Source organism: Ovis canadensis, chromosome 4 (assembly GCF_042477335.2).
Source record: "Ovis canadensis isolate MfBH-ARS-UI-01 breed Bighorn chromosome 4, ARS-UI_OviCan_v2, whole genome shotgun sequence".
Lineage (NCBI taxonomy): Eukaryota > Metazoa > Chordata > Mammalia > Artiodactyla > Bovidae > Ovis > Ovis canadensis.
Window position 1 is genome coordinate 77,198,220 of NC_091248.1, and position 24,874 is coordinate 77,223,093.

Here is a 24,874-nt window from a genome sequence, read left to right on the forward strand (position 1 = left end):
GAGCTTCCTGGATCCAGAGAAGCCGTGTGATGTGCTCAGGGTAGCATGATATAGAATTAGTTTGAGGCCCAAAGCCCATTTCTTGCACTTCCCTTGCTTGTTTAAACTGTAAGGAAGGGATGTGATTCCTTGTGCATCAGGGAAGAGAATAAAAATCTTCTTATTGAGCTGTCATGAAAAAAATGAGCTAATGTTTTGGGTAGTTTTTTGAAATAATGTTTTTAAAAGTGCCTTCAGATTGTTTTTTCCCCATAAAATTACCTAAGTGAATAGCACTGTCATTATCTGACATGTGAAGAATCATTCTGAAAAATTTAGGGCTCTTTTCTTTGGGAAGGAGGAGAAACCATCTCTTTCTTGGTTACTCGGAAACATACAGTCCTGTCTGAATCAATGTTTATAAAACTCTATTCAATCCTTTTGTAATCTAGATAACAGTAATCTAGATAATAGATAATAGTAGGATGAAAAACATGAGCAGAGCCAGCTCCTGCCCTGCCCAAATGCAGAATAAATGAAATGTCTTTGATTCTCTGTGGTCCACTTTCAAGGGCTTGGCTTTGGTAACCTGGATATATAGTTTTGCACTTGGTATTTTTATCACTTGGGCAAGTTTATGACTCAAAATAAAAGAAAGTCCACTTTACAGTGGCTTGAACAAAGATATTTTTCATACAATAAGAAATCTGAAGATACACAGCTGCTGTCCTGCACTCTTTGAAATTGCCTTAGCTTTTCTTTTGTGGCTGCAAAATGGCTGCTGAAGTGCCATGCATTGTGTCTGAATTCAAGGGAGGAAAGAAAATTCAAGCCATGTCTTTCTCCTTCTATCAAAGAAAAGTGGAATCTTTGTCAGAAATCTCATAGACTTTCAATTAAGTTTCTCAAACTGTGCTGCAAGGGAGCACTAGGCTGTTTATTGCAAGGGAGACTAGGCTAGTGAGTATTTGGCTGGGAAAATGAGAAGAGGGTTGAGAATAACTATGGGGTCAACCAAATAGCATTGCTATTTTCAGGAGCCTATATAGGACCTCCTTCTTTCACCTCTGCTGTTGATTTGTCCGAAAATTTGTAGCATCATCAATATTTCTCACTAGTAGTAAATATTATATAGTCAAGTTGTTTTTTGGTCACTAAGTCATGTCTGACTCTTTGCGATCCTATGGCCTGTAGCCTGCTAGGCTCCTCTTTCCATGAGATTTCCTAGGCAAGAATACTGGAGTGGGTTGCCATTTCCTTCTCCAGGGGATCTTCCCGGACCAGGGATCAAATCTGCATCTCCTGCACTGGCAGATGGAGTTTAAACCACTGAGCTACCAGGGAAGCTTGCATAGTAAAGACTCATACTAAATGGCTAATGGTTAATGTCTACTTGTAAAGTAGAAATAAGGAGGAAATTGGAAAACATTCATAGAGCCATATTCTGGATTACTTGCCTATATTTATGCCAAGCAAAGTGCTAAGTCTATGATAGGGTTCATTCACTCTTTGAGACTCTCTGAGTGTCTTATTGAGGTGGCATGGCTGTTGACATTGGAGAAACTCTCTATAGAATAAATTTTTATTAAGTAGTACTTTATACAGAGGAAAAGTCATCCTTTGAATGTTAGTTTTGTAGTTTTGACAAACTTAACCATCATTGCAATCAAGATATAGAATATTTCTGTCATCTAAAGGGGGTCTCCAGTGCCGTTTTGTAGCCAGTCTCTTCACAGCAACCACTGATTTGCTTTCTGTCCTTAGAGTTTTGCTTTCTCAACATCATGTAAATGAAATCATTACAGCATTTTGAATCCGGCTCCTTTCATTTAGCATAATGCATTTGAAATTCATCCATTCTGTTCTGTATATCTATAAGCTTATTCCTTTTTATTGCCAAGTAACATTCCATTGCACAGATATACTACAGCTTATCCATTTTCTAGCCACTGGACATTAGAGTTGCTTCCAATTTTTAGCAATTTAAGATAAAGCCACTGTAAGTATTGACATAGAGGCTTTTACATTATTTGTCTTGAACGAATACTCAGGAGTAGGATTTTGGACTTGCGTAATAAACGTACGTTTAACTTTATAAGAAAATGGCAAAAAGTTTTCCCAACTGTCTTTATCATTTTCTTTGCTGTCAGTAATGTATGATGGTTCTAGTTGGTTGCTTCATATCTTCGCCAGTTCTTGATATCTTCAGTATATTTTTATTTTAGTCATTCTAATGAGTGTGTGATGGTATTTCACTGAGGTTTTAATTTGCATTTCACCAGTGACAAATGAGGTTAAGAATTTTTTCATGTGTTTAGTCGCCATTTGGTGATATGTCTGTTTGAAACTTTGCTATTGTTTGAAGTTGGGGTCTTTTTCTTTGTATTGAGCTTTAAGAATTTTCTGTATCTTCTGGATGAAAATTATTTGTGATTTATAGACATTTTCTCCTAGTATGTGGTTAGCCTTTTTATTCTCTTCATAGCATCTTTTAAATTATAGAAGTTCTTAATGAAGTCCAGTTCATCGGATTTTTCTTTTATGGACTGTGCCACTAGTGCTGTACGTAAGAAATCATGGCCTAATCTAAGGTGACAAAGTTTGCCTTCTATGTTTTCTTTTTCTTTTATTTTAGGTTTTACACTTAGATATATGATCCATTTGATGTTAATTTTTATGGGGTGTGAGGTTTGGGCAGGGGTTCCCTTTTCACATGTAGTTATCTATTTGTTCCAGCAACAATTTTGATTTTCTCTATTGAGATGCCTTTATATCTTTCTCAAAAATTAATTGACCAGATATGACTGTGTCTATTTCTGGACTCTTTATCCTGTTCCATTTCTGGATGTGTATCCTTTTCCTAGTACCACACTATTGCTTTAGAGAAGGTCATAACCAGCCAGTGTGAGTTCCCTAACTTTATTGTTTTTGAGAGCTATTGTGGCTAGTCAATTTCCTTTGCCTTTCCACATACACTTTAGAATAAGCTTATCAATTTGAGCCCCTATGTTATTGCCATTCCTTGCCTCTGCCAATCTTCTCCGATTCCCCAAGCCCTGCATATGATCTGACAGAAAGTCCCACTGCTTCTGCCTGCCCACTCTCAGGCAATCCTTATCTTGCTGAGCACTGACGCCTCTCATTGGGTCACCATAACGGACTCTCTTTCCTCAGTGTTCCCTCCCTACACCCCACTCCCTACTCTGCAGCCTGATTAACCTCTCTCGGCACAGTTTTTGCTGTTAGCGTTTTTGCTAAAAAAAACTCTAAAGATTTCTTATGGCCTATAAGGACAAAAAAAAAAAAAATCCATATTGTTTAGTCTGAAGGTCCACCTGGGTCTTTTTTAATCTCTTTAACTCTTTTATCTAAACTGAAAGCTTCCATTTACCTCCCTTCAATGAAGATCAACTTGATTTTCGATGCAGAAATCCTTCTTTTTAATTTGTTTTACCTCCTTCTGTCATCCCCTCACTGTCTTTTCTTCTAAGTGACTGTCTTTTCTTCTAAGTGACTGCCTTCTCTTCCCTTGCATCATAACTATTGGCTGAGTATACCTTTCCCCTGTTAGACAGAATTGTCTGACAATATGATACCTGTTTTGTGCATCTTTGAAACCCCACTGCCTAAAGTAATACTCAGTCAAGCCCATCTGTGATTCTCAACTTCATAAAGGAGTACATGACATGGGAAGGAAAAGAATATAGTTTAAAAGATTATATTCTGAATTATATCTTGATTTGGGGGTTTCTCAGGTGGTCCTAGTGATAAAGAATCATCTGCCAACACAGGAAACATAAGATACATGGGTTTGATCCCTGCGTCAGGAAGATCCCTTGGAGAAGGGCATGAAAACCCACTCCAGTATTCTTGCCTGGAGAACCGTCACGGACAAAGGAGCCTGGTGGGCTACAGTCCATAGGGTCACAAAGAGTTGAACACAATTGAAGCAATTTAGTATGCATGCATGACTTATTTTTAGATATGATATTTAATTTATTTTCAAATTTAAATTAAATTGAGAAAAACTATTTATGTTTATTATCAATTCAGTTCAGTTCAGTTCAGTCGCTCAGTCATGTCCGACTCTTTGCTACCCCCTGAATGCAGCTCACCAGGCCACCCTGTCCATCACCAACTCCCGGAGTTCACTCAAACTCACGTCCATTGAGTCAGTGATGCCATCCAGCCGTCTCATCCTCTGTCATCCCCTTCTCCTCCTACCCCAATCCCTCCCAGCATCAGAGTCTTTTCCAATGAGTCAACTCTTCGCATGAGGTGGCCAAAGTACTGGAGTTTCAGCTTTAGTATCATTCCTTCCAAAGAAATCCCAGGGATGATCTCCTTCAGGATGGACTGGTTGGATCTCCTTGCAGTCCCAGGGACTCTCAAGAGTCTTCTCCAACACCACAGCTCAAAAGCATCAATTCTTCGGCGCTCAGCTTTCTTCACAGTCCAATTCTCACATCCATACATGACCACTGGAAAAACCATAGCCTTGACTAGACAGACCTTTGTTGGCAAAGTAATGTCTCTGCTTTTCAACATGCTAGCTAGGTTGGTCATAACTTTTCTTCCAAGGAGTAAGCGTCTTTTAATTTCTATAGGTGTTAAGAATTTAAAAGGTTAAGTAATCTTAGTAATATTTGTTGAATGAAAACATTAGTTTCCCAGCCCCTTAGGACAATGATAAATCCTCTTTGACTCCCTAGTCCCTAGAATAGGGCCCTACACAGTGAAAGCAGCTGTAGGCTCAGTGTTCACAGGATAAACACCTTTTCTGCTTGAAGTGTCCAGAGGCAGGAGACAGGAACCACGCGTGACCACCTGATTGACATTCTAGTAGACAAGGCTGATCCATTCTCCCCACTGGAGCCGATTCTTCCTGTTGTCCACAGATGGTACTCTCTGCCCTCTGCACTTTGCAGAAGGTCTCTGTGACTGAGCTTCTATAATCAGGCATCAGAACACATAAACAGAGAGCAGGGATGTGAATGCTAACACACTTTCCCAATACCCACTTGGTGTCTTAGGGCTCAGAAGTGTATGGCTTTCCAGCCTCAGATATGGAAGCTGAGCTGGCAGCAAGGGAAGGGGAGCAAGGGAAGGGGATGTTGTTTGCTATAGGTCTAATGATCTGGACTTCCTTGGTGACTCAGATGGCAGAGTCTGCCTGCAATGTGGGAAATGTGAGTTTGATCGCTGGATTGGGAACTGGCAACCCTCTCCAGTGTTCTTGCTGGGAGAATCCCAGGGTCAGAAGAGCCTGGAGGGCTATAATCCTTGGGGTCGCAAAGAGTTGGACGTGACCAAGAGACTAAAAGACACACACACACATACACACACAACCCCCCCGCCCCGGCCCCCGGCCTCCAACAGGGCTTGCTATGGTGTCAGTGAAGAAAAGTGAAGTCACTCAGTCGTGTCCAACTCTTTGTGACCCCATGGACTGTAGCCTACTACGCTTCTCCGTCTGTGTCAGGAATTCCCCCAAATCATGGTGCCTTTAAGTTTAACCTGATGGCTTGGAGAATAAGGATTAACACTCCATCTACTTTAATGTTTTCACATGAATTTGCTGAGACCTCAGAAATAAACTTGTTACACAGATTGTTTCTCAATATGCTCTTTCATTCAATAAAACATGTTTTGACCATTTGTCTACCATGTTGTCAGGCACTACCCTAGGGGTAGTGGGATCTCGAGCTGCCTTAAAATGACTGACATCATGTATGTGTGTATGTATCTGTATGTGCGTCGATCTATGTTTATGTGCACACACGTGTGTGTGTGTGTGTGTGTGTGTGTGTGTGTGTAGGCAGACATGCACGTCAAGAGATGAATCTTGTCACACAAAGACTTGAAGTGCTTTGGAAACATAAGAATAGTGGCAGTGCTGATCTACTAAACAAACTTGAATTCTTCACAGATGATGGGGCAATTGAGCTTAGATGTGATATCAGAAGAAAAAGGCATGGTGAGAAATGCTATGAAAAAGGCATTTCTGCCAAAGATAATATTTCCCTGGAATACAGTATCCAGTGAGGCATGGTGCAGGAGAGGAGCGAAATGGGGGAGGAGGGGCAGTCATATTGTGAAAAGCTAGAAGGCTAGTTTGGAGAGTTTGAGTTTTATTGTGCAGAAGGTGAAGGTCAAACCATGCTTGGTACTATGTTCCCTGCACTGGGGGCATTCAGTTAAGCTACATTTCCTATGCCCAACAACTAATTCTTGCCAGCGGAACTGGAGTCAGTCATGCATCATTTCAGGCCAAAGCAGACAGGGTAAGTATTGCCATCTCCCTTGGAAACTGCTTATTCTAGAAAGCAGAGATACAAGTTGACCTGTTTGCAACTGGGATGTGAGAGAAAAATAAACTTTTAATGTGTTAAACCACTGAGATTCAAGGTGTAGACTTTTTTGGTTTCGTTTTTTAAATTAATGGGACTTTGTTATTATTATTATTATTGTCAAGCTGTATGAGGCTTGTGGGATTTTACTTCTTTGACCAGGGATATAACCCTCTTCCCCCAACCCCCTGCCCTCCGCCAAAGTGGATGTACAGATTTCCAGTCACCCAGTCCTCTAGGGAAACCGTGGGGTTTAGTTTTTTGCTATTACAGACACCTATCCTATCCAACTAAAATCGGCAGTAGAACCATGTTTATTTTTCCTTTTTTTCTTCCTTTCTTTGTTTGTTTCTTGCTTTCTTTCATTTATGTTTTAGAAAATTCACACCCTTAACTTCTATCAGGCCTTGTGTTCACATCAGGTTAAAAAAAGGAATGCTACTTTTAAATCCTCCTAGAGCTGATGGTGAGTCAGATGAAATCATATGATATCAAGTTGTTAACTGTAAGGTGCTGCCAACTATAAGAGACCCATCATTTTTAGGCAGATGTCAATATTGCCTCTACAAAAAGATAAGAACCCTGGTTATTCGTTAATGACTTCATCATGACCTTGGTGGTTTTGCCATCTTGTGGCCCAGAAAATCTTTCTACCATGGTAGAAATTCATCCCTTCTGGATGGGGTATAATTTCCTATCTCTGTAAAAAGCCCTTCCTATAGTAAGCCATTAAGCTTGCATAGGTGAAAATTAGATGTGGCATCTGGATGATAAAGAAGGAAGGGGAATCATCTCTAGATCCCTTATCCTACATTTTCCATGGTCTAATTGAGAGAAATGAAACAGTTCAGCACCACTGTTTGGGGGCCTAAAGCATACGAAGCGATCTTGGAGATCTTCCAGTACACGGATCTCTCTTAGTATCTTCAGAAGTTTCTTTTGTGTTGGTAACGGTGGCGCCTCGTCTCTCAGGAGCTTCAGAAAGGAGTGTAACAATTCACCCCTGGGGCTATAACCGCTAACATTTCTGAAACACTGTACTCAAGGCCATCACTGTCCTTAACGGCCCCACAAACATTTAACCACTTAACTTGTCACAACAATCCTCTGAAGGAAGATTCAGTTATTAGCACCATTTGTCGGACGAATAAACCGATGCATAGGTAGGCGTGAGCTCCCTCCAGTTCTCAGCCAGATGGCGGAAGCACTGGGAGCTGACGTCAGCAGTCCTGTTTTACAGCCTGTGCCTCGCTACAGTGACGGGGAGGATTCGAGAGCCTGAGTATACCTGGGCATGACTAGGCTACTTCTTCTGCCATCAGCTGAGCTGAGAGGTCCAGGAGAAGCCAAGTTCAGTTACAGAAAATAAAATTACATTTCTCGTCTACTTCAGTACATAGCTCGAAATGTTCTTACCCGCTATCAACAGGAAATTACTTCAAGGATGACAGGGTGAGATATATATATAATTTTTTTTCTTTTTGAAGCATTAATGAATATGCTCTTTTCCACTTTCTTGAGAAAACCTCTCGGGGCTTAGGCAGCCAGAGAGCTCTACTCCGTCTGGCCTCTGGGTACAGTTTTTACTCCAGCAATGCAGACAAAGAGAAATAAGTCAGCTCCCGGCTCTCAAAATACCTCTCGAAGGATATCATAAACAGCTTGAAGAGACATGTCTTTTTCCTTTGCAAGAGGATGTGTCTTGTATTCATTTGGTGGCAAACAGTCTAGTCATGTTCCCCACCACAGAGAAAGCAGGCAGTGGGAGACAGGAGTGTCAGACGGTACAACAGTGGTGTGGAGTGTGAGGAGACTTAGACAATGATGAGAGGATTTGTACAGCACCCTCCCCCACCCCGCCCCCCGCCCCAAGGCTACCACAGGAAAAGAGAAGAAGAGAACAAGGTTGGGAGCACAGGATTAGAGAGCAGCGAGCTCCGTTTACCGTACAGGAACCAGGGGATGGCAGACCCCGGGGATTCACCCAGCTCTCGTGAGGTGGCAATTGGATAGTTAATGGCCTCGTGGGGAGACAGAGGACCAGACCAAAGCTGGGAGGCAAGCAGTCAAACTTTTCTTTCCCAGGAAGGATGCAGAATTTCAGAGGGTTGAGAGAGGGGAGGAGGGAGGTGTGAACACCCGAGCACTTGAAGGGAGATGGGACAAACGGATGCTGCTGCAGAAGGCAGCGCAGCCTGACCCGAGCCTGATGTAGATCCTGACAAGAATCTGGAACAAGCACGATCACTTCTGAAAGCCAGACAGGACTCTTTATCTCAGTCAATGCCTAGTGGCCCAGGTTCCTCCCCAGGTCAGACTTGCTCCCTCACTCCAACCACACATGTATGGACACACACACTCTAGAAGCATCATTCCTAGAACTTAGATGCCTTTCCTGAGTCAGACCCTTCACAGGCTGAAAAACTGCAATTCTGCACTTACTCTGAATTAACTACGATCGTTACCTGCCATCAGATGATGTGATACAAAGAGATCAGTGATACAAAGAGAAAGTTGGTTGAGAGAGTTTTCCCTTTTCACACACGAGAGTATATAACTTTGGAATTGCATGACAGGCTTGTCAATAAAGCCAAGCAATGAAATGTGTGCCTTTCTCAGGGGCATGGGGTGAAGTTGGATGTGGTACAGTGCTGGTCCAGGGCAGGGGATTGGAGAGTAGCGTGCTAGGTGTGCCCAACAGGATTAGGCAGTGATAGCAGACCTTTAATAATTATTTAACTTTGCAAAACTAGTAGTAATTCCCTATGAGCAGTCACAGTATTCGGCTCTAGAAACTCAGTACGAACAGAAGAGGACAGAAGGATGAGTGATAAAATGCAAGAATCATTGTTATAAGTTTCAGGAAGTACCTTGAAAGGACAGGAACCAAGGGCTCCTGGACTCCAGGAAGGGCATCCCTGACATTGTTCTGAGGCGCAAGGCAGGAAAGGAGACAGGCAAGTCCTATAGGGCCAAGGTGGGACTAAAGGAGTGTGCAGAGAAGCAGGCAGGTGGGCACAGAGAGAGCTGAAGCGGCAGCCACTGAAAGTGAAAGTGCTGGTCCACAGCAGGTAGAGGGTGTTCTTACAAAGGAATTGTCAATCTAAATATAATAAGAACAAGAATGGTACACTTCAGATTCTTTATATTGTTAAATGTTTCTTTAAGTCTAGTGTGAGATAATTGAGACATGGGTTGAACTGGAATTTGCTTTTGTTGTATTAATGGAGGAGGAATGTTTTAAGAAAATTAAGAGACAGCAGGCAGAGGGAGCGAAACAAAGGGAACAAACTGTGTCCAATCACCCTCAAGCACTTAGAAGCAACCATTTACATATAAACAATAGTTAGGCTAATTGCATATCATTGGCAATGACCCACTAAAGGAGATTCAAAAAAAGATCATTGTCAAGTAATATCTTTGCAATCTTGGTTCCTGTTTCTCCCCTCACCTGAGAGTAATAAAACTGAGTTGTTTTGCATTATTTTATAATTTCAGCAATTTACTAATTCAAGTAGGTTTCCCTCCCAGTACTTTGAATTAATTTTCTCATCATCAGGAATCAGGGATTCAGGACATTTTGCAAGTGAATTTACCAGCAAAATTAAGGCTATTAAGAAGAGTTTCATCTTTGTCTTCCACTGAACAGTCTTATATTCAGGCCCTCCGTTCACTTTCTTATGAGCCAGGGCCCATCTTCCTTAAAGATGTTTGGTAGATTCTTGAAGCCCATAGGAGTGCCTGGTGCTGGGGACTAGAAATGGATGAGGTGAACTAGATGGAAACTTGAACATATGAGACACTGAACACTGTGAAATAAACCAGGGCCTGAGCTGAGAATCTTGAACCCAGGACCACAGAGCTTTAGTCATGTGAAACCCACGATGGAAGAAGAAAGTGGTGAACTCACGTCTGCCCTTCCTGCTGGTATCCAAGAATCTACAAAGGATGGCAGAGTGGGTTAGCGCAGTGAGGAGCAGGGGCAAGAATATGGAGATAGAGATGGGAAGAAAGGAAAGCCTCCAAGCTTGTGAAGAAAGGGCTGGTAAGATTTAGACATGGATATCTTATCTTCTGCCAAGAGAGCTTTGGGTTTGGAGGAGAACTTGAGGGCTACATAAGTAAGTAGGTTAGAAGCCCAGGCATGTAGACTGAGAAAAGCAGCTAAGACTAGGGCAGACAGCAATGGGTGGGTGTGGGTTCGCTAGGGCTAAACCAGTATGAGCTACAGTGTATGATGATACATTTACTTTTGTATTCCACCCACTGGAAACTATTACTTACCTTCATCACATTGGCTTAGAAATGGAATAAGGATGAGCTAAATGTGCCTACAGAGAAAGACCTCAGTGAATACAGTTGATAAAGACCTGGCAGGGCAGGGGCTGACCTGTGGAGTAGCAGTGAATAAGATCCTCACCTCTGTCACTGAGAAAGCAAACTTTCTGTTGCCCAGTCTGACAACATGTAGATGGCAGACAGAAACAGAACACAGACCCACAGTTCATTTATGCAGTAAATGTTTATTGAGTAGGACACGCAGGGTTGCTGGGTTTTGGAGCAAACATGAAACAAACATTAGTCATTACTTTCACTTGAGGTGCTTAATGACTGTTGCACATTGACCTGACACATTTTTGGAACAGCAGTTGAGCACAGAGTTGGATTAAGTGGCAAAGAGAAGGGGTGTCCTCCAGACACTACCGGAACTCAGAGGAGGGATGAGTTTGGGGGTCTTCAGGGAGGAAGCAACCCAAGAGGAGCCTTAAAGACTGGGTTGAATTTAGATAAACTCAGATGAAGATGAAAGGCATTCGAAATGAAAGGTACACCATGGGTTGAGGATTAAATGAGACACTTCACAAAGTCATTCAGAAAGATTCACGTCACCAAGAAAGCCCACGGCCAATGAAATGTACGGCTTTTGCTATTGCTATTATTCTCCTACTTTTACTGCTGTTACCACTTTGTTTTTGATGATGTTTCTACTGCTTTTGGAAAAGGCGATGGAGATTAAAAGGACATGGTTGGGAGACAATTCACAAACACAGTTCTGACTTTCTTCTTGAGACACGTGTGGGATAAAAGGATCACAAGGAACAAGAGCTTGCATCAAAACTGCTTGTGCTCAAAGGGGGTGGTGGAAAAAGTTACACATTAGCTTAAGACACTTAAGCTAGTTCTTTACCAACACTGCTACTGACTGTTGTGTAGCTAAAAATCACTGCTTTAATGAATGATTATATTTTTCAAAAAATGAAACAGAACATTCTAAGTTCCTGATCAGACGTATTTTCTTTCTTTCTCTTTCTCTCCTTGTCTAGTGGTTCAATTGCTGGAGGGCAAACTTATTAATAGAAATGAGATGAAAATGATGTGATTTTCCATAGTGCCTGGAGATGATGTTGCTAGGACAGAGTTCAAACACCAGAAGAGAGTGAGTAGGGGTTTGTTTGTCCAAACACTCAAAACTTCCCCTTCAGAGCTGTATTAAAAAAAAAAATGGCAAATGAGATTTCAGCTGATTATTGCCTGACTCTCAGAACAACTGTCTTATTGCTGATTATTGTCCTTTCCGCAGTGGCCACTCTTTCTTCATTCTGTTTGCTGTCATGTTCTATAAATACCAAAAAGGCTGCAGAGGCAGCATCTCTGAGAGGAGCAGTATGCTTTCTGGGTGCAGAAAGCGTGCCTCTCCAAGATAGAATCTCTGGATCTGAAGGCTGATTTCAGAGGGGATTATTCAGTCAATGGTAAATGGCACCCCACTCCAATTTCAGTTTCTATTTTCTGTTGTAGATCTGGGCAGCTGGGCTGTGTGTGTGCACGAATGCATTAGGAAGTGGTGCCTAGGGATGAGTCCATGCAATCCGCCTAAGTGACTTGTTCCACTCTGCTTTGCTACATTTTCTCTAGGGCTCTCGAACACCAGTGAGGCTGGCTTCCAGGGCAGCTCCCTGCTGAAAGTTTTACTCTGAGTGTTGGCAAAGAAGCAAAGCTCCAAGGTAGATATTACAGCAAATTCTACCTTGTCAATAAAAACCAAATCATTTCAAGAACATCCAGAGGATTAAAAAAAAAAAGAAAAAACTGCTAGAATTTTTCTTGAAGTATGAAAGACCAGTTTGAGTCCTGGGAATTAATGTAACAGCTGAATGCACTGTCAGGCAGCCTGTGAAATAACCTGACATCCCTGCATTCCATGCAAGACGCAGGAAACTATTTTCTGGATGCCCGGTTTATTCCTGACCACAATTTTATGGAAGAGGAAACAGTATCAGCCTAACAATGGCCTCTTCCTCAATGTGGCCCTTGGATATTTTGAAAGTGAAACTTACTAAACTCTGATTTCCTCATTTCTTTTAGGAGGGAACTTGTTGTGAACAGTAACATCACCGACTACAGTTAAGGACCTTATTTCCCTCTGATGTTCACCGCAAAGGATCAGCACAGAAAGTGCGGTCCTTCTTTCCTTACTCAGCACTATGTCCCTCATTGCAACAGGTACTGTCCTGGGTGATGTGGGCTTTACAAACCTCTGATGCTCCTAACAAAAAACTCACAACAATAACCCTTATGAGGAACAGACATTTCAAGCACTACTATGAGATTAACTGAAAGTACTTTCATCTAAGGACAGGGGAAAATTAAAAAGTCATCCACTTACAAATGTTACTCATGACTCTTACATTTGTAGCAGCAGCAGGGAAAAAAACAAAGCAAAACAAATATTCTTAAGAAATGATGATATAGATCCTAGCACAATATGAAAAACTTACTTTTATAGCTCATCAGTTTTTTTCAAAACTCTTTTTAGTAAAGAAAATAAGCTACACTCATTCATAATATTGGCTGTGATCTTTTAACTTAAAATTCTACTTTGTCTTATTATTTAAAATCAGTGTTCAGAGTGTAAGGCAGGAAACTTACCTTGAAGGAGTAGTAGAAGGAGCCCCATTCCTCTCCTTCCACCTCTGCAGTGAAAGTCACTGTTTCAGTACAAAGGACAGGAGAATTCAGTGCCTGCCCAGTCCCACTGGACTTGGCGCTGCCCTCTGTGAGGTTGGCCGGCATGGCTCAGGTGGAGTGGAGTCCCGCTGTCCTTGAGCCTGCAGCCGATGGAGAGAGTCCAGCCCTCTTCTTGAGAGCCAGGCAGCAGCTGCGGCTCTGCCCTCCTCTGCCTCCCTGAGCTTCTTCTGAAGCTCAGCTGAGAATAGGCTCAGAGCCCTCCCGGAACCCACCTCACTAAAGAGCTCTGCCTGCCTTCTCAATCCACGTGGTGCTTACTCCTCGGCAGTTATGATCCAGTAGCCGGCGCAGCCTCAACACTCCATGTACCTGCCCAGAGGTGGGGGTGGTCTTGCCCCAGAAAGCTGGCAGGAGCCCCTCACAGCAATCCACATGGCTCCCCAGGCAGTCCTTCCTGCTCAGTTGCACTTTTCCTCACTTCTGGAACAGACCACCCTGCCCCCCACATCTGCTCCAGCTTCAACAAGACAGGAATTTGGATTCCACAGCCCCTTGATTTATTCAGGTCATGTTTGCCTTTCTGAAATCAAATCATAATGATGCATTTTTTTCAACTGAGGTTACCTTCTGACTTACGATCCTCACTCACGCATTTGCTTAGTAGCCTGCACGTTATTTCAGTAAATGTGAGCAAAGAGCACGCTTGAGTCTCACACCCCTGATTCTACTCTAGGTTTTCAGAGGGCAATGCTTCAGAAAAGCCTGGGGTTTGTGCTTGTCAGTCAACCACCAACTCTCATGATGTGACTGGGACTGGTGTTTTGTAGATATTCGTATCATCTTGATGTTCTTTTATTTGATGTCCAAAACAACTCTGAGAGGTAGGCAGGGAATGTATCTTTATATTCTCATTTGACACTAGAAGAGGCTGCTGCTCAGTGGTGAAACGACTTGTCCAAGATCCCACAGCTGGTGATGGAAATGAGATGATAACTCAGTTCTTCAGAAATTCCTAGACAGTGGTGCTTTTACTGTAACATACTATAATTTGTATCAAACCTCAGGAGCCTGTTAAGATATGAAGCTAAAGGAGTAAGGAGAGCAGGCCAGGTATAAAACAAAAGTACTAAGCTCCTTGTATTGCAATCAAGCGTAATACCTGATAACTTACGCTGAAGATGCTCCATGAGCCAAACTTGCACAGCCACTTATTAATAACACCTAGTATAAGAGGTAGTAATGTCATAAAAGACTATAGCCCCCATGATACTTCCTGGGAAAGTTGTAGCATAATCCATCCAGCCTAAGAGGAGTGCAGTGTCCTAGAGATAAGAAGATATTATCTATGCGGAAGGGACAGCAAATAGGAGGGAGCTGTCAGAAAACACCAGCTGAGCCACGAAGGAAGCCCCAGGGTGAGCTGTAGACTCTTAGGGAAAAGGTCAAAACAAGATGACAACCAAATAGTAAAATGAGCAAAGAGTGTTCTACCTGGCACATAAGCATGAACAAAGTGCTCAACCATTGGTGAAACAAAAGCAACTTAAAACAAGGCAGAATTTTTATTTGTTGGCATAGCAAAACTAGGATCTGGCTACCCCAAGTATTGACAAAGATGAGAAGAAACGGTGTGAGAATTAGCTGATATGCTCACCTTGAAGAGCTGTTTGGCAGTATCCAGTAAAGCTAAGATTAAGTAGTCTATAAATTTCCCTCTCCTCCTCTGGGTTACGCGCATGTATTTAATTTAGGGAAATCCACTGCACTACACACATAAAATGCATGCATCTTTTCGTAGGTCTGTTTTACTTCAGTGAGAATTTATAAAGCAATATCTGTGAGAAACTTCCAGGAGAGAACAGAAGCCAGTTAAGTCATAGTGTGGTGAGGATAGAGAGAGAAAATGGTAGATGCCACGAACAGGGGGAGAGAAAACTTCTGTTTGTGCTGTTTTCTCTCCACTCACGGTCCAGCTGGATTAGTTTTTGACCTGTGGCTACCCAAGAGAATACTTATGTATGTGTACAAGGAAACATGCAAGAGATGCCTATGCAATGCTCCTTAGAAACAAATTAGAAATAACCTAAATATTTACAGTGACAAAATCAATGAGAAGCTCCAAACCAGAAATTACCCACATGCCTATCAACAGTTGACTGGATAAATAAATTTCTATGTAATCATATAATGAAATACCTTATATCAATAAGATGAATAATCTATAGCAAATGTAAAATTATAGATGAAATATACAAACATAAAGCTAAACAAAATATTTTTAAATTTATATGAAGTGTGACTACATATGAGCTTCTCTGATGGCTCAGCAGTAAAGAATCCACCTGCAGGATTCATGTCAATGTATGGCAAAACCAATACAGTATTGTAAAGTAAAAAAAAAAAAAAAGAATTAAAGATTTTAAAATTTAAAAAAATAAATAAATTAAAAAAAAAGAAAATGCAAAAAAAATTCCAGAAAAACAAAATAAAAAATAAAAAAAAATTAAAAAAAATAAAATCAATCTTATTTAACTCATAAAAAAAAAAAAAGAATCCACCTGCAGGATTCATGTCAATGTATGGCAAAACCAATACAGTATTGTAAAGTAAAAAAAAAAAAAAAAAAAAGAATCCACCTGCAATGCAGGAGACATGGGTTCGACACACAGGTTCAGTCCCTGGGTTGGGAAGATTCCCTGGAGAAGAAAATGGCAACCTACTCCAGTATTCTTACATGAGAAATTCCATGGACAGAGGAGCCTGGCAGACTGTAGTCCATGGGGTTGCAAGAGTCGGACACAACATAGTGACTAAACCACCACCACCATGACAATGTATGTGTGTACATATGTGTAATATACATATACATACATACGTATGTATTTAACAATAGAATACTACACACTATTTGAAAGGAATGGTTGCAGATAAGATGGCAAACTAGTATGGTGTGATGGTTAATTTTATATGTCAACTGGGGAGGTTGGTGCCCAGATATTTGGTGAAACATTCTCAGTGTGTCTGTGAGGATGTTTTGGGATAACATTAACTTTCGAATCATTAGACAGAGTAAGAGATGGCAATGGCACCCCACTCCAGAACTCTTGGAAAATCCCATGGATGGAGGAGCCTGGTGGGCTGCAGTTCATGGGGTCACGAAGAGTCAGACACAACTGAGCGACTTCAATTTCACTTTTCACTTTCATGCATTGGAGAATGAAATGGCAACCCACTCCATTGTTCTTGTGTGAAGAATCCCATGGACAGAGAGGCCTGGTGGGCTGCCGTCTATGGGATCGCACAGAGTCGGACACGACTGAAGTGACTTAGCAGCAACAGCAGACTGAGTAAAGCATGTTGGTGGCTTTCATTCAATCTATTGAAAACCTGAATAGAACAACAATGCCGATCCTGCCTCAAACAAGAGGGAACTCCTCCCACCAGCCTGCTTTGAGCTGGGGCATCAGTTTCTTTCAAGCCTTTAGATTTGAACAGAAGCCTTAGCTCTTCTTGGTTCTCAAGGCTGCAAGCTTTTAGACTGAAAACACACATTAGCTCACCTGGCTAGCTGACTACCGGTCGTAGGACTACAAGGCCTTTATGATCACAGGAGCCATTTCCCTAGAGTAAATCAGTTTCTCCCTCGATATATCTCTCATTGGTTTTGTTTCCTTTGGAGAAACCCCAGTATTAGACATGGCCTCTGGCTCTTCACCTGAATTCATTCCTGCTGCTGCTGCTAAGTCGCTTCAGTCGTGTCCCACTCTGTGCGACCCCATAGACAGCAGCCCACCAGGCTCCTCTGTCCCTGCGATTCTCCAGGCAAGAACACTGGAGTGGGTTGCCATTTCCTTCTCCAATGCATGCATGCATGCTAAGTCGCTTCAGTTGCGTTTAACTCTGTGCCACTCTATGGACAACAGCCCACCAGGCTCCTCTGTCCACGGGATTCTCTAGGCAAGAATACTGGAGTGGGTTGCCATTTCCTTCTCCGTTCATTCCTACAGATTTCTCAAAAATAGGAAGAGAATTAATGAATTATAGAACTTAGAGTAAAACCATATGATACCTGCTAGAAAGGCTTAAATGATAAAGATGGGAACCGTGTGTTTGTAAGGATTTGCAGGATGAAGAACCATCATACACTACTGAAGTGATTTGAACTGATACAAAACATTTTCAATAAACTCTTAGCATTGTTATCTAAAGTTCGGCATATTCTCTGACCCAATAGTTTCCTCGCTTAGGAAAATACCTGACACAAATGAATACCTAATCAAAACAAGTAAAGACAAATAGAACAACTCTGTTTGAAATTTCCCCTAATTGGAAACTACCCGCATAATAAGAGCGCAAAACTACAAAGGTTCCAGGTGATCAATGAAAGAATGGGTAAACAAAGTAGGGTATGTTCTTATTATGGAATATTTTGTTTAATATCTCTGTTCTCTGATAGATGATAAGCTCTATGAGGGAGGGTACAATAGCTATTGTATTGACTGCTGTGTCTTTAGGGTCTAACACAGTGCTTGGCACACATATGATAGGCACTAAATAGTTTTGTTGAATGAATAAAGTCATCAGAATGCAAGTGGTTCCATGTGAGTGTGGTACTGTTACAAGGATGATCTTGAAACTTCTCTAATTTAACAAAAAAATGTGAATCATTAGGAAATGTCAGTACATTGACTTTATTATTAAAAATTCACTAATAACAATAGCCACAAACCCAGCATATTGTGATGGTGCAGTAGAGAATCTTTGCTTTGAATATCCAGCAGTTCTGGGGGCTGGCTCATGAGAGAGTGTGGCAGGTATGCTCACAGGAACTCTATTTTGAGAGCACTGCTGCTGCTGCTAAGTCGCTTCAGTCGTGTCCGACTCTGTGTGACCCCAGAGATGGCAGCCCACCAGGCTCTGCTGTCCCTGGGATTCTCCAGGCAAGAGTACTGGAGTGGGTTGCCATTGCCTTCTCCGTTTGAGAGCACTGGTCTCTACTAAATGTATCACTAGAGACAGCCCACCCTTCCCCATCATGCCACCTCCCTAACACAAGACGTAGTTAATGGTGTACTGACAGATTGCAATGAAGTAAGCCTCAAAACTGTATGTTTCCTGTAGAAACTGGGAGTCCCTGTATTTTACGTGCTCACTGCTTCCCAGGGCAGAGTTCTCAGTCCTGGCCGCACATTGGAATAACCAGGAGTGCTTTAGAAACTCTTAATGCTTAGGTAGCCTCCCCAAAGTTTCTGATTAGATTTTTCTAGGGTGCCGCCTGGGCATTAGGATATTTAAAGTCTCCCCAGGTGATTTTAATGTGCTTCCAGGAATGTGAAACCCTGTCCTATAAGGACAGCAAGCCATCTGGCTAGCATTTCTGTGATTTTTGGTACCTGCCCACAGAGTTCATTCTGGCGCCGCTGTCCTGGTTGTCTGCTCTTGTCTCGTCTTCAGCCCTGCGGGCTGTTCCTGGGGCTCATAGAACCCATAGTGAGCCTGATCTCATTCCTGGGCTCTGCTTTCTCAAGACCTAGTTTGAGCCACTGAACACCTGTCATCTCAGAGGAGCGCAGGAGGGAGGGAAATTTTTTTTATCTTTGGACCACCAATTTTACACTTTTTCAACACCAGAAGTCATGGTTAACTTCCGTTTGGGAGACCCTCAGATAAATAATTTGTGTCACATTTCTAGAACTAAGTATTACCTTTCTTAAAAAATATCCAACTAGAGCCTGAAAGAGATATGTTCCTGATGCAAAGAGCCAGTTCACTGGAAAAGACCCTGATGCTGGAAAAGATTGAAGGCAGAAGAAGAAGAGGGTGACAGAGGATGAGATGGTTGGATGGCATCGCTGATTCAATGGACATGAATTTGGGCAAACTCTGGGATATGGTGAGGGATAGGAAAGCCTGGTTTGCTGCAGTCCATGGGGTGGAAAAGAGTTGGACACGACTTGGCAAGTGAACAACAATAGCAAGAATCTGAAAGAAGATGTTTCAGGTAAGGAGGGGACAACAACACTCTCAGCTGTCTGTCCCTTAGATTTTCTCTGTCTTTGGTGTGGTCCAGTAATTCATTCTGCCTTTCTGATCTCAGGGTAGTGGGTCTCTCAGGTTAGTTCTTATATCTAAGAATGTAACAGATCCTGGACTAGGGCATCTCAATAAGACATCAATAAGGCTTGGTTGGAGACAGGGAGAAACTGCTTTACCAGGTGCTTCTGGAGCACACTTTTTACTCTTCCTGCTTTGGGGGCACATTTAGGCTGTGGGACTTTGGGGAAAAGGTGGTGTCTAGGGAGCTGGGGAGTTTCATCTTTTATTTTTTGTCCACTTTTGTCCCGGGTACATGCCCTGTTATCCTCTCCTCAGGCTTCCCTACCCCTTCCCAATTTATCCATCAAACATTTAGTTAGGAGGAAGGCACTTTATGTGGCCCAGGCAGGCAGTGAGACTGCCCCTTGTCCCTCACTGTCTTGGTTACTCTTCAATCTCTGGTAGCCCTTGAGATATGAGCAGTGTTCCTGCCCTGATGGAGAACCTAAAAATATCAGCTGAAACAAAAATAACCTTGGTAACCAATGTCAGGGACCACATGAAATCAGGCTGACTCTGCTCCCAGCTGGTCGCCCATTGCCAGAATGGTTTGAAATTGGGCCTGGTCACTGAAAGTGGTTCAGTCGGGTCTGACTCTTTGGGACCCCGTGGACTGTAACCTGCCAGGCTTTGCTGTCCACGGGATTCTCCAGGCAAGAATACTGGAGTGTGTATTCCATTTGCTTCTCCAGAAGATCTTCCCAACCCAGGGATCGAACCCAGGTCTCCTGCATTGCAGGTGGATTCTTTACCATCCGAGTCACCAGAGAGTTTCCCCAAGTCCCAGGGCATCAATAAGCGTGACACTGAATGGGCAGTCTATGGGGACATGTCCACCACTGTTGACTATGAACTATTAGTAGATGTCAGTAAGAGGACAGCTGAGTGCTAACTTGGTTCTCATAAAGTCCTCTGCCACTGGCTCACAAATGACTTTCCCTGCGGTAACTCTTTTCCTCCAAAGCAGTGGCTGGTGTCAGTCTCTTTAGGCTTGACAGGCAGATGCCCTTGAGCTAAAAGTAATGGGATTTTACAAGGACGGAAGAAAAGGAATACATGAGTTTTATTTTGATATAGTATTGACATATTTTGATCATTATGAAGAGACAAGATTTTCTTTTTCCTTCCTGAGGCCTCTCTATGTTCTTTACTCCCTATTCTCAGCCTCTTCCCCTTCTAGATGAAGGTTACCTTTCCCAGGTTACTGGCTCCCTTCTTCATCTCTACTATAATCCCCTTTGCTCAAAATCAGTCTCATATCAGATACCTACCCCTTGGAGCTTTCTTGTAGCAGTACTTAAGTCTTAACCTTCTAAGGATGAAAAGCTCTACCCTGGGACAAGAATTTCAACTTCAGCAAATAAAATAATGGAGAGGTTTGGAAGAGAGATGCTTGCTGTTCCATGAATGCCCCTCAGCCTCCTGTTTCATACATTTATTTATGGGAGCCTTGGCTACAGTATTTATCCCTGAACACATATATTGTTTTCCTGAAAGGCTAAACGGAAAGAGTTCATAGGCTTTGTAATAAAAAGTATGAGCAAAACATCTAAACTTGTTTCTTATACATGTATTTTTAATGATTATTAGGGTCCAACTCAATAAGAATTGCCATTCTGCCTCATTGCAGTCTGAAAGCCCAAGGTTTTTCATTAGTTGTATGTAAATGAAAGGGAGAGTTCTGGGCCTCTGATGCATCTCCTGAAATTCCCAACACTCATTAGTTATTTGAAATCTTGGCATTTTCATGTATTAACCGTGACCTGGGTTTTCAGCACCATCTGGATCCTAAGCTGGCTCTTCTGCTTTCTTTGTCCATGGACACCCGCAAGGCTCTTTCCTTGTCTGTTAACTGGGATGACAATAGCATCTGCATCATGAGGGTGTTGCAGAATTAAATGGGAAAATGCTTATCCCTTAATGTTAATTGTCTTCCATTGTTCCTTCATGTTCTTATGACTATTATTTTTTACATGTATAAGTTTTTTGGGGGCTCTCCATTTAGTATTCAAGTTCCTAAAGGGCAGACGCTGCCCCTTTTCTTTTTGTGTCTTCTGGCAACACTGACCTTCATCTGAACCCTATGATCTTCATTTCACTGTGGTCCTGAACTGGCTTATTGCAAGTAACCATCATTCCCCATGTGACTGAGATTATATTCACAGATGCCTCCTTGACTTTTACAAGGCTAGACACAGACACTCCAATTCTTTTTGTCTCCTAAATGGTTAGCTAAGCTGTTTAGTCCCCCTGGTCAATTGGAATAAAATGCCGGTAAAAACAAACTTTGTTATGAATCTGTTCTTCTCACAGGCTAAACTTGGGTAGCCCTCAGCCTAAGTTGGCTTACAGTCCCTCCTTAACAGCTACTGGAATAGGGTGATGGTGCTCTTATCAAATTGCGCCCATCTGTCCATCCCCCTTATTCATGCTTGCTTCTTTCCAGACTTATCACTCTTTTTTGCCTACCCCTGGTGGCTCAGAGGGTAAAGCGTCTGCCTGCAATGCAGGAGACCTGGGTTCGATTCCTGGGTCAGGAAGATCCCCTGGAGAAGGAAATGGCAACCCACTCCAGTACCCTTGCCTGGAAAATCCCACGGACAGAGAAGCCTGGTAGGCTATAGTCCAAAGAGTCGGACATGACTGATTGACTTCACTTCACTTCAGACATACCTGCAGATCTCCTGGGGGCAGGGGGACCCTCTCTTCACTGCAGTGGTCCTACTTTCCCTATTTGCAAGTGGTCCCTTTCCCCTCTTGCCACAATCCTTTCAAGTAAAATCACTTCTTCCAAAGTCCCAAATTGTTCTTTGACAGCTCCAAACTGCTAAAAAAATGCATGTTGTACTGAATTGAATTTGTTATTGGTCATAAATATGTTTAAGCAATTGTTATGTGAGGGATGCATAATTCAGATGTGGGAAAGTTCATGGTTCTGTTGGAGAGAAAAGATATGACCCTCCAGGTTACATCACAGAAAGAGTGTGAAATAACATCAAAGCAGGAAATGACACAGGCAGTGTGTGATTCATCTCCAAGTGAATAGTAAAGAGAATGAATATTTTGACATCCAAGGAAGCTATGATCATAGTTTTGAGGTTTAAATTTGGGTTTAGCTGTTTTTAATTACTTTGGATGAAGCAAATAACATTTTTTTTCTTACCAGTGTGGAGACTGGTTGAATAAGGGCGAGTTTAAGACAAAGGAAATTAGCTTCCTCTGGTGGGATTTTGATTCTCTGAAGCCAAAATGCTCCACTGCCTGCAGAGGCCAAATTTCTCATGGTTAAAGTGCTAATAGACACTCCATCATCTGTGATTTTTCTCTCAAAGGGAAGAGCTGATAGCTGATACTGGCGGTAGCCATGATGTTGCATACATGATCTAAGTTAGATACATTAAGGCTGTTGCACTGGAACTTTTAATCTCTAAGTGCCTATTGTAGAATCTACGTAAATACGTGTTGGTTAGAGGAGTTTTAATTATGTGCTAAGAGTAGGAAAGGATTTGGGGGGAAGAAAGGAAATTCCACCTAATCACTGTGCTGAGGGCTTACATTTGTCACTTTTAATTCCCAGAATATTACTTTACAGTGTGTACAAGTTCCTTAGTAAAGTACAGAGAGACTTGGGTAAAGGAGATCTTTTTAAGTAGGAAAAAAGAATTAGAAACAATTACTGACTCCTTGTTGGTTAACTTTTCCCAGTCCCTCAGTTTTTCCATTGTATTCTGATATGGTCGTGAGGGCTCTGAATCATTAGTATGAAATAATAGTGGCCTCTGAGAGAAAATTGCTTTGAAGGCGGAGATAAATCCTTGGGATCCTGGAGAAAAGATAAATGCAGAGTATTACATCTGGTAATTGCTTGCTGTAATAGGTATAGAAGTTATTCATGTTACAGTGTTTAAGAGATACACTCTCATAAAGAAATGGAATGCAATGCTCTTCTTTAAAGAGGACGCTGGGAGAAATATGAAATAGCGAACTTGCCTACTTTAAATAAATACCTGAACATGCAAAAACACAAGTTGTATTAACTGCTAATCTATTCCTCAGTCCTCAGGTGAGATCCTGCCATATACTCGGCTTTGCGTTCTACTTTGTAACTTTACACATTGTAGGCTTTTAAATCAATAAATATGATGGTGATTTTTAGTGTCTCTCTGTAATACAAATGTGATGTTCCCATGATCTAGTCAGTCATCTTAACAATAACTGAGAGTCTAAGTTGTCTGAATTTTCAGAAATTGCACACTGAACACAACAAGTCTTTGAGTATTTGTCTGATAAATTTCTCAAAATATTTTCTTGACTTGTAATTTCTGATTTTTCTTTATTCCTTCTTCTGTCTCTATTTTGCTGTTTTTAAAATCTGAACCCTTGGATTAAATAATTAATATTTATTTTCATTCCTTCATGCTTAAGGCAATGCATTTTCCTCTGATTATGCTTTTAGCTATGTCATGTAGATTCTGATCTGTCCGAGTCTTATTTTTATTATTTCCTACAATCTATGTAATAGATGCTTTGATTTCTTCTTATAGCAAAGAATTACTTGAATGACTTCTAAATGTTGCTATCTTTGTTTAGGCCAGTGTAAATTACTATTTTTATTTCTTGAATTTTGTTTTAAAAAGCCAAAAATCTACATTTTGAAATGTTTAAAAATTTTTATATGATCAATTTTGAAAAATAACCCATGGAATTCTATTGATAAGAAAATTACACACAAAAAAACTTTTGTATGCGTTATCTGTCAGGGCACCCATATTAGTTTTACTGTGTTCTTTAGAACCTCTATTTCCTTACCTTTTGATTTTTGTCTAATGATTTTTCAAAGACCCAGAAGTTTGGTTATGTTTTCTATTGTAAATGAAATTCTGTAAGTGCCATCTTGCATTTCTTGTAGGTTTTTACCTGTGCTGTTTAGCGTTGTAGAAAAATTTATGTTATAGAAAAATTTATGATGTGTACTTATGTTGGACTATATCATTTTACTCTAAGGACCCTCTGTAACATGGACATAATTATAGTCTGTGCTTCCTAGGGTTGTTGTAATGGTCAAACAAGTTGCTGTATGTGAAGGGTTCAGCGCAGTGGCTAGAGTGTTGTTCTTCTTGTTAATGGTAGTTTAATTTATATTTGGAACTGTCTTCAACTAAAACAAAATTTTAACTAATATCTTTAATTAAAAAAATATTTATTTATTGGCTGCATTGGGCCTTAGTTGTGGCACGCAGGGTCTTTGTTGTGTCGTGTGGGATCGTTCGTCCTGGAGAATTGGACTCTCTAGTTGTGGTGCGCGGGCTTTGGGAGGTGCAGCGCACAGGCTCAGTGGATCTGCGGGTGTGGGACCTTAGTTCCCTGACCAGGGATTGAACCCATGTTCCCTGCATTGCAAGGTTGCTTCTCAACCACTGGAGCACCAGGGAAGTCCCTCTTTACTTTTTTAACGTTGACTCTCTCCTGAAGTCCCCAGA

At 41.6% G+C, this 24,874-nt stretch overlaps 1 protein-coding gene across 3 annotated transcripts in view; it reads right to left on the reverse strand.

Annotated features, from left to right (window-relative positions):
* The window catches only part of NPSR1 (neuropeptide S receptor 1), a 152,598-nt gene extending 139,195 nt beyond the window's left edge, over positions 1 to 13,403 (reverse strand). For all 3 annotated transcript variants that reach the window (XM_069586705.1, XM_069586703.1, XM_069586704.1), the window contains exon 1: positions 13,260 to 13,403. In XM_069586705.1, coding sequence (XP_069442806.1) covers positions 13,260 to 13,403 — 144 coding nt within the window. The remainder of the gene's footprint in view (positions 1 to 13,259) is intronic.
* Positions 13,404 to 24,874: the final 11,471 nt, after the last annotated feature.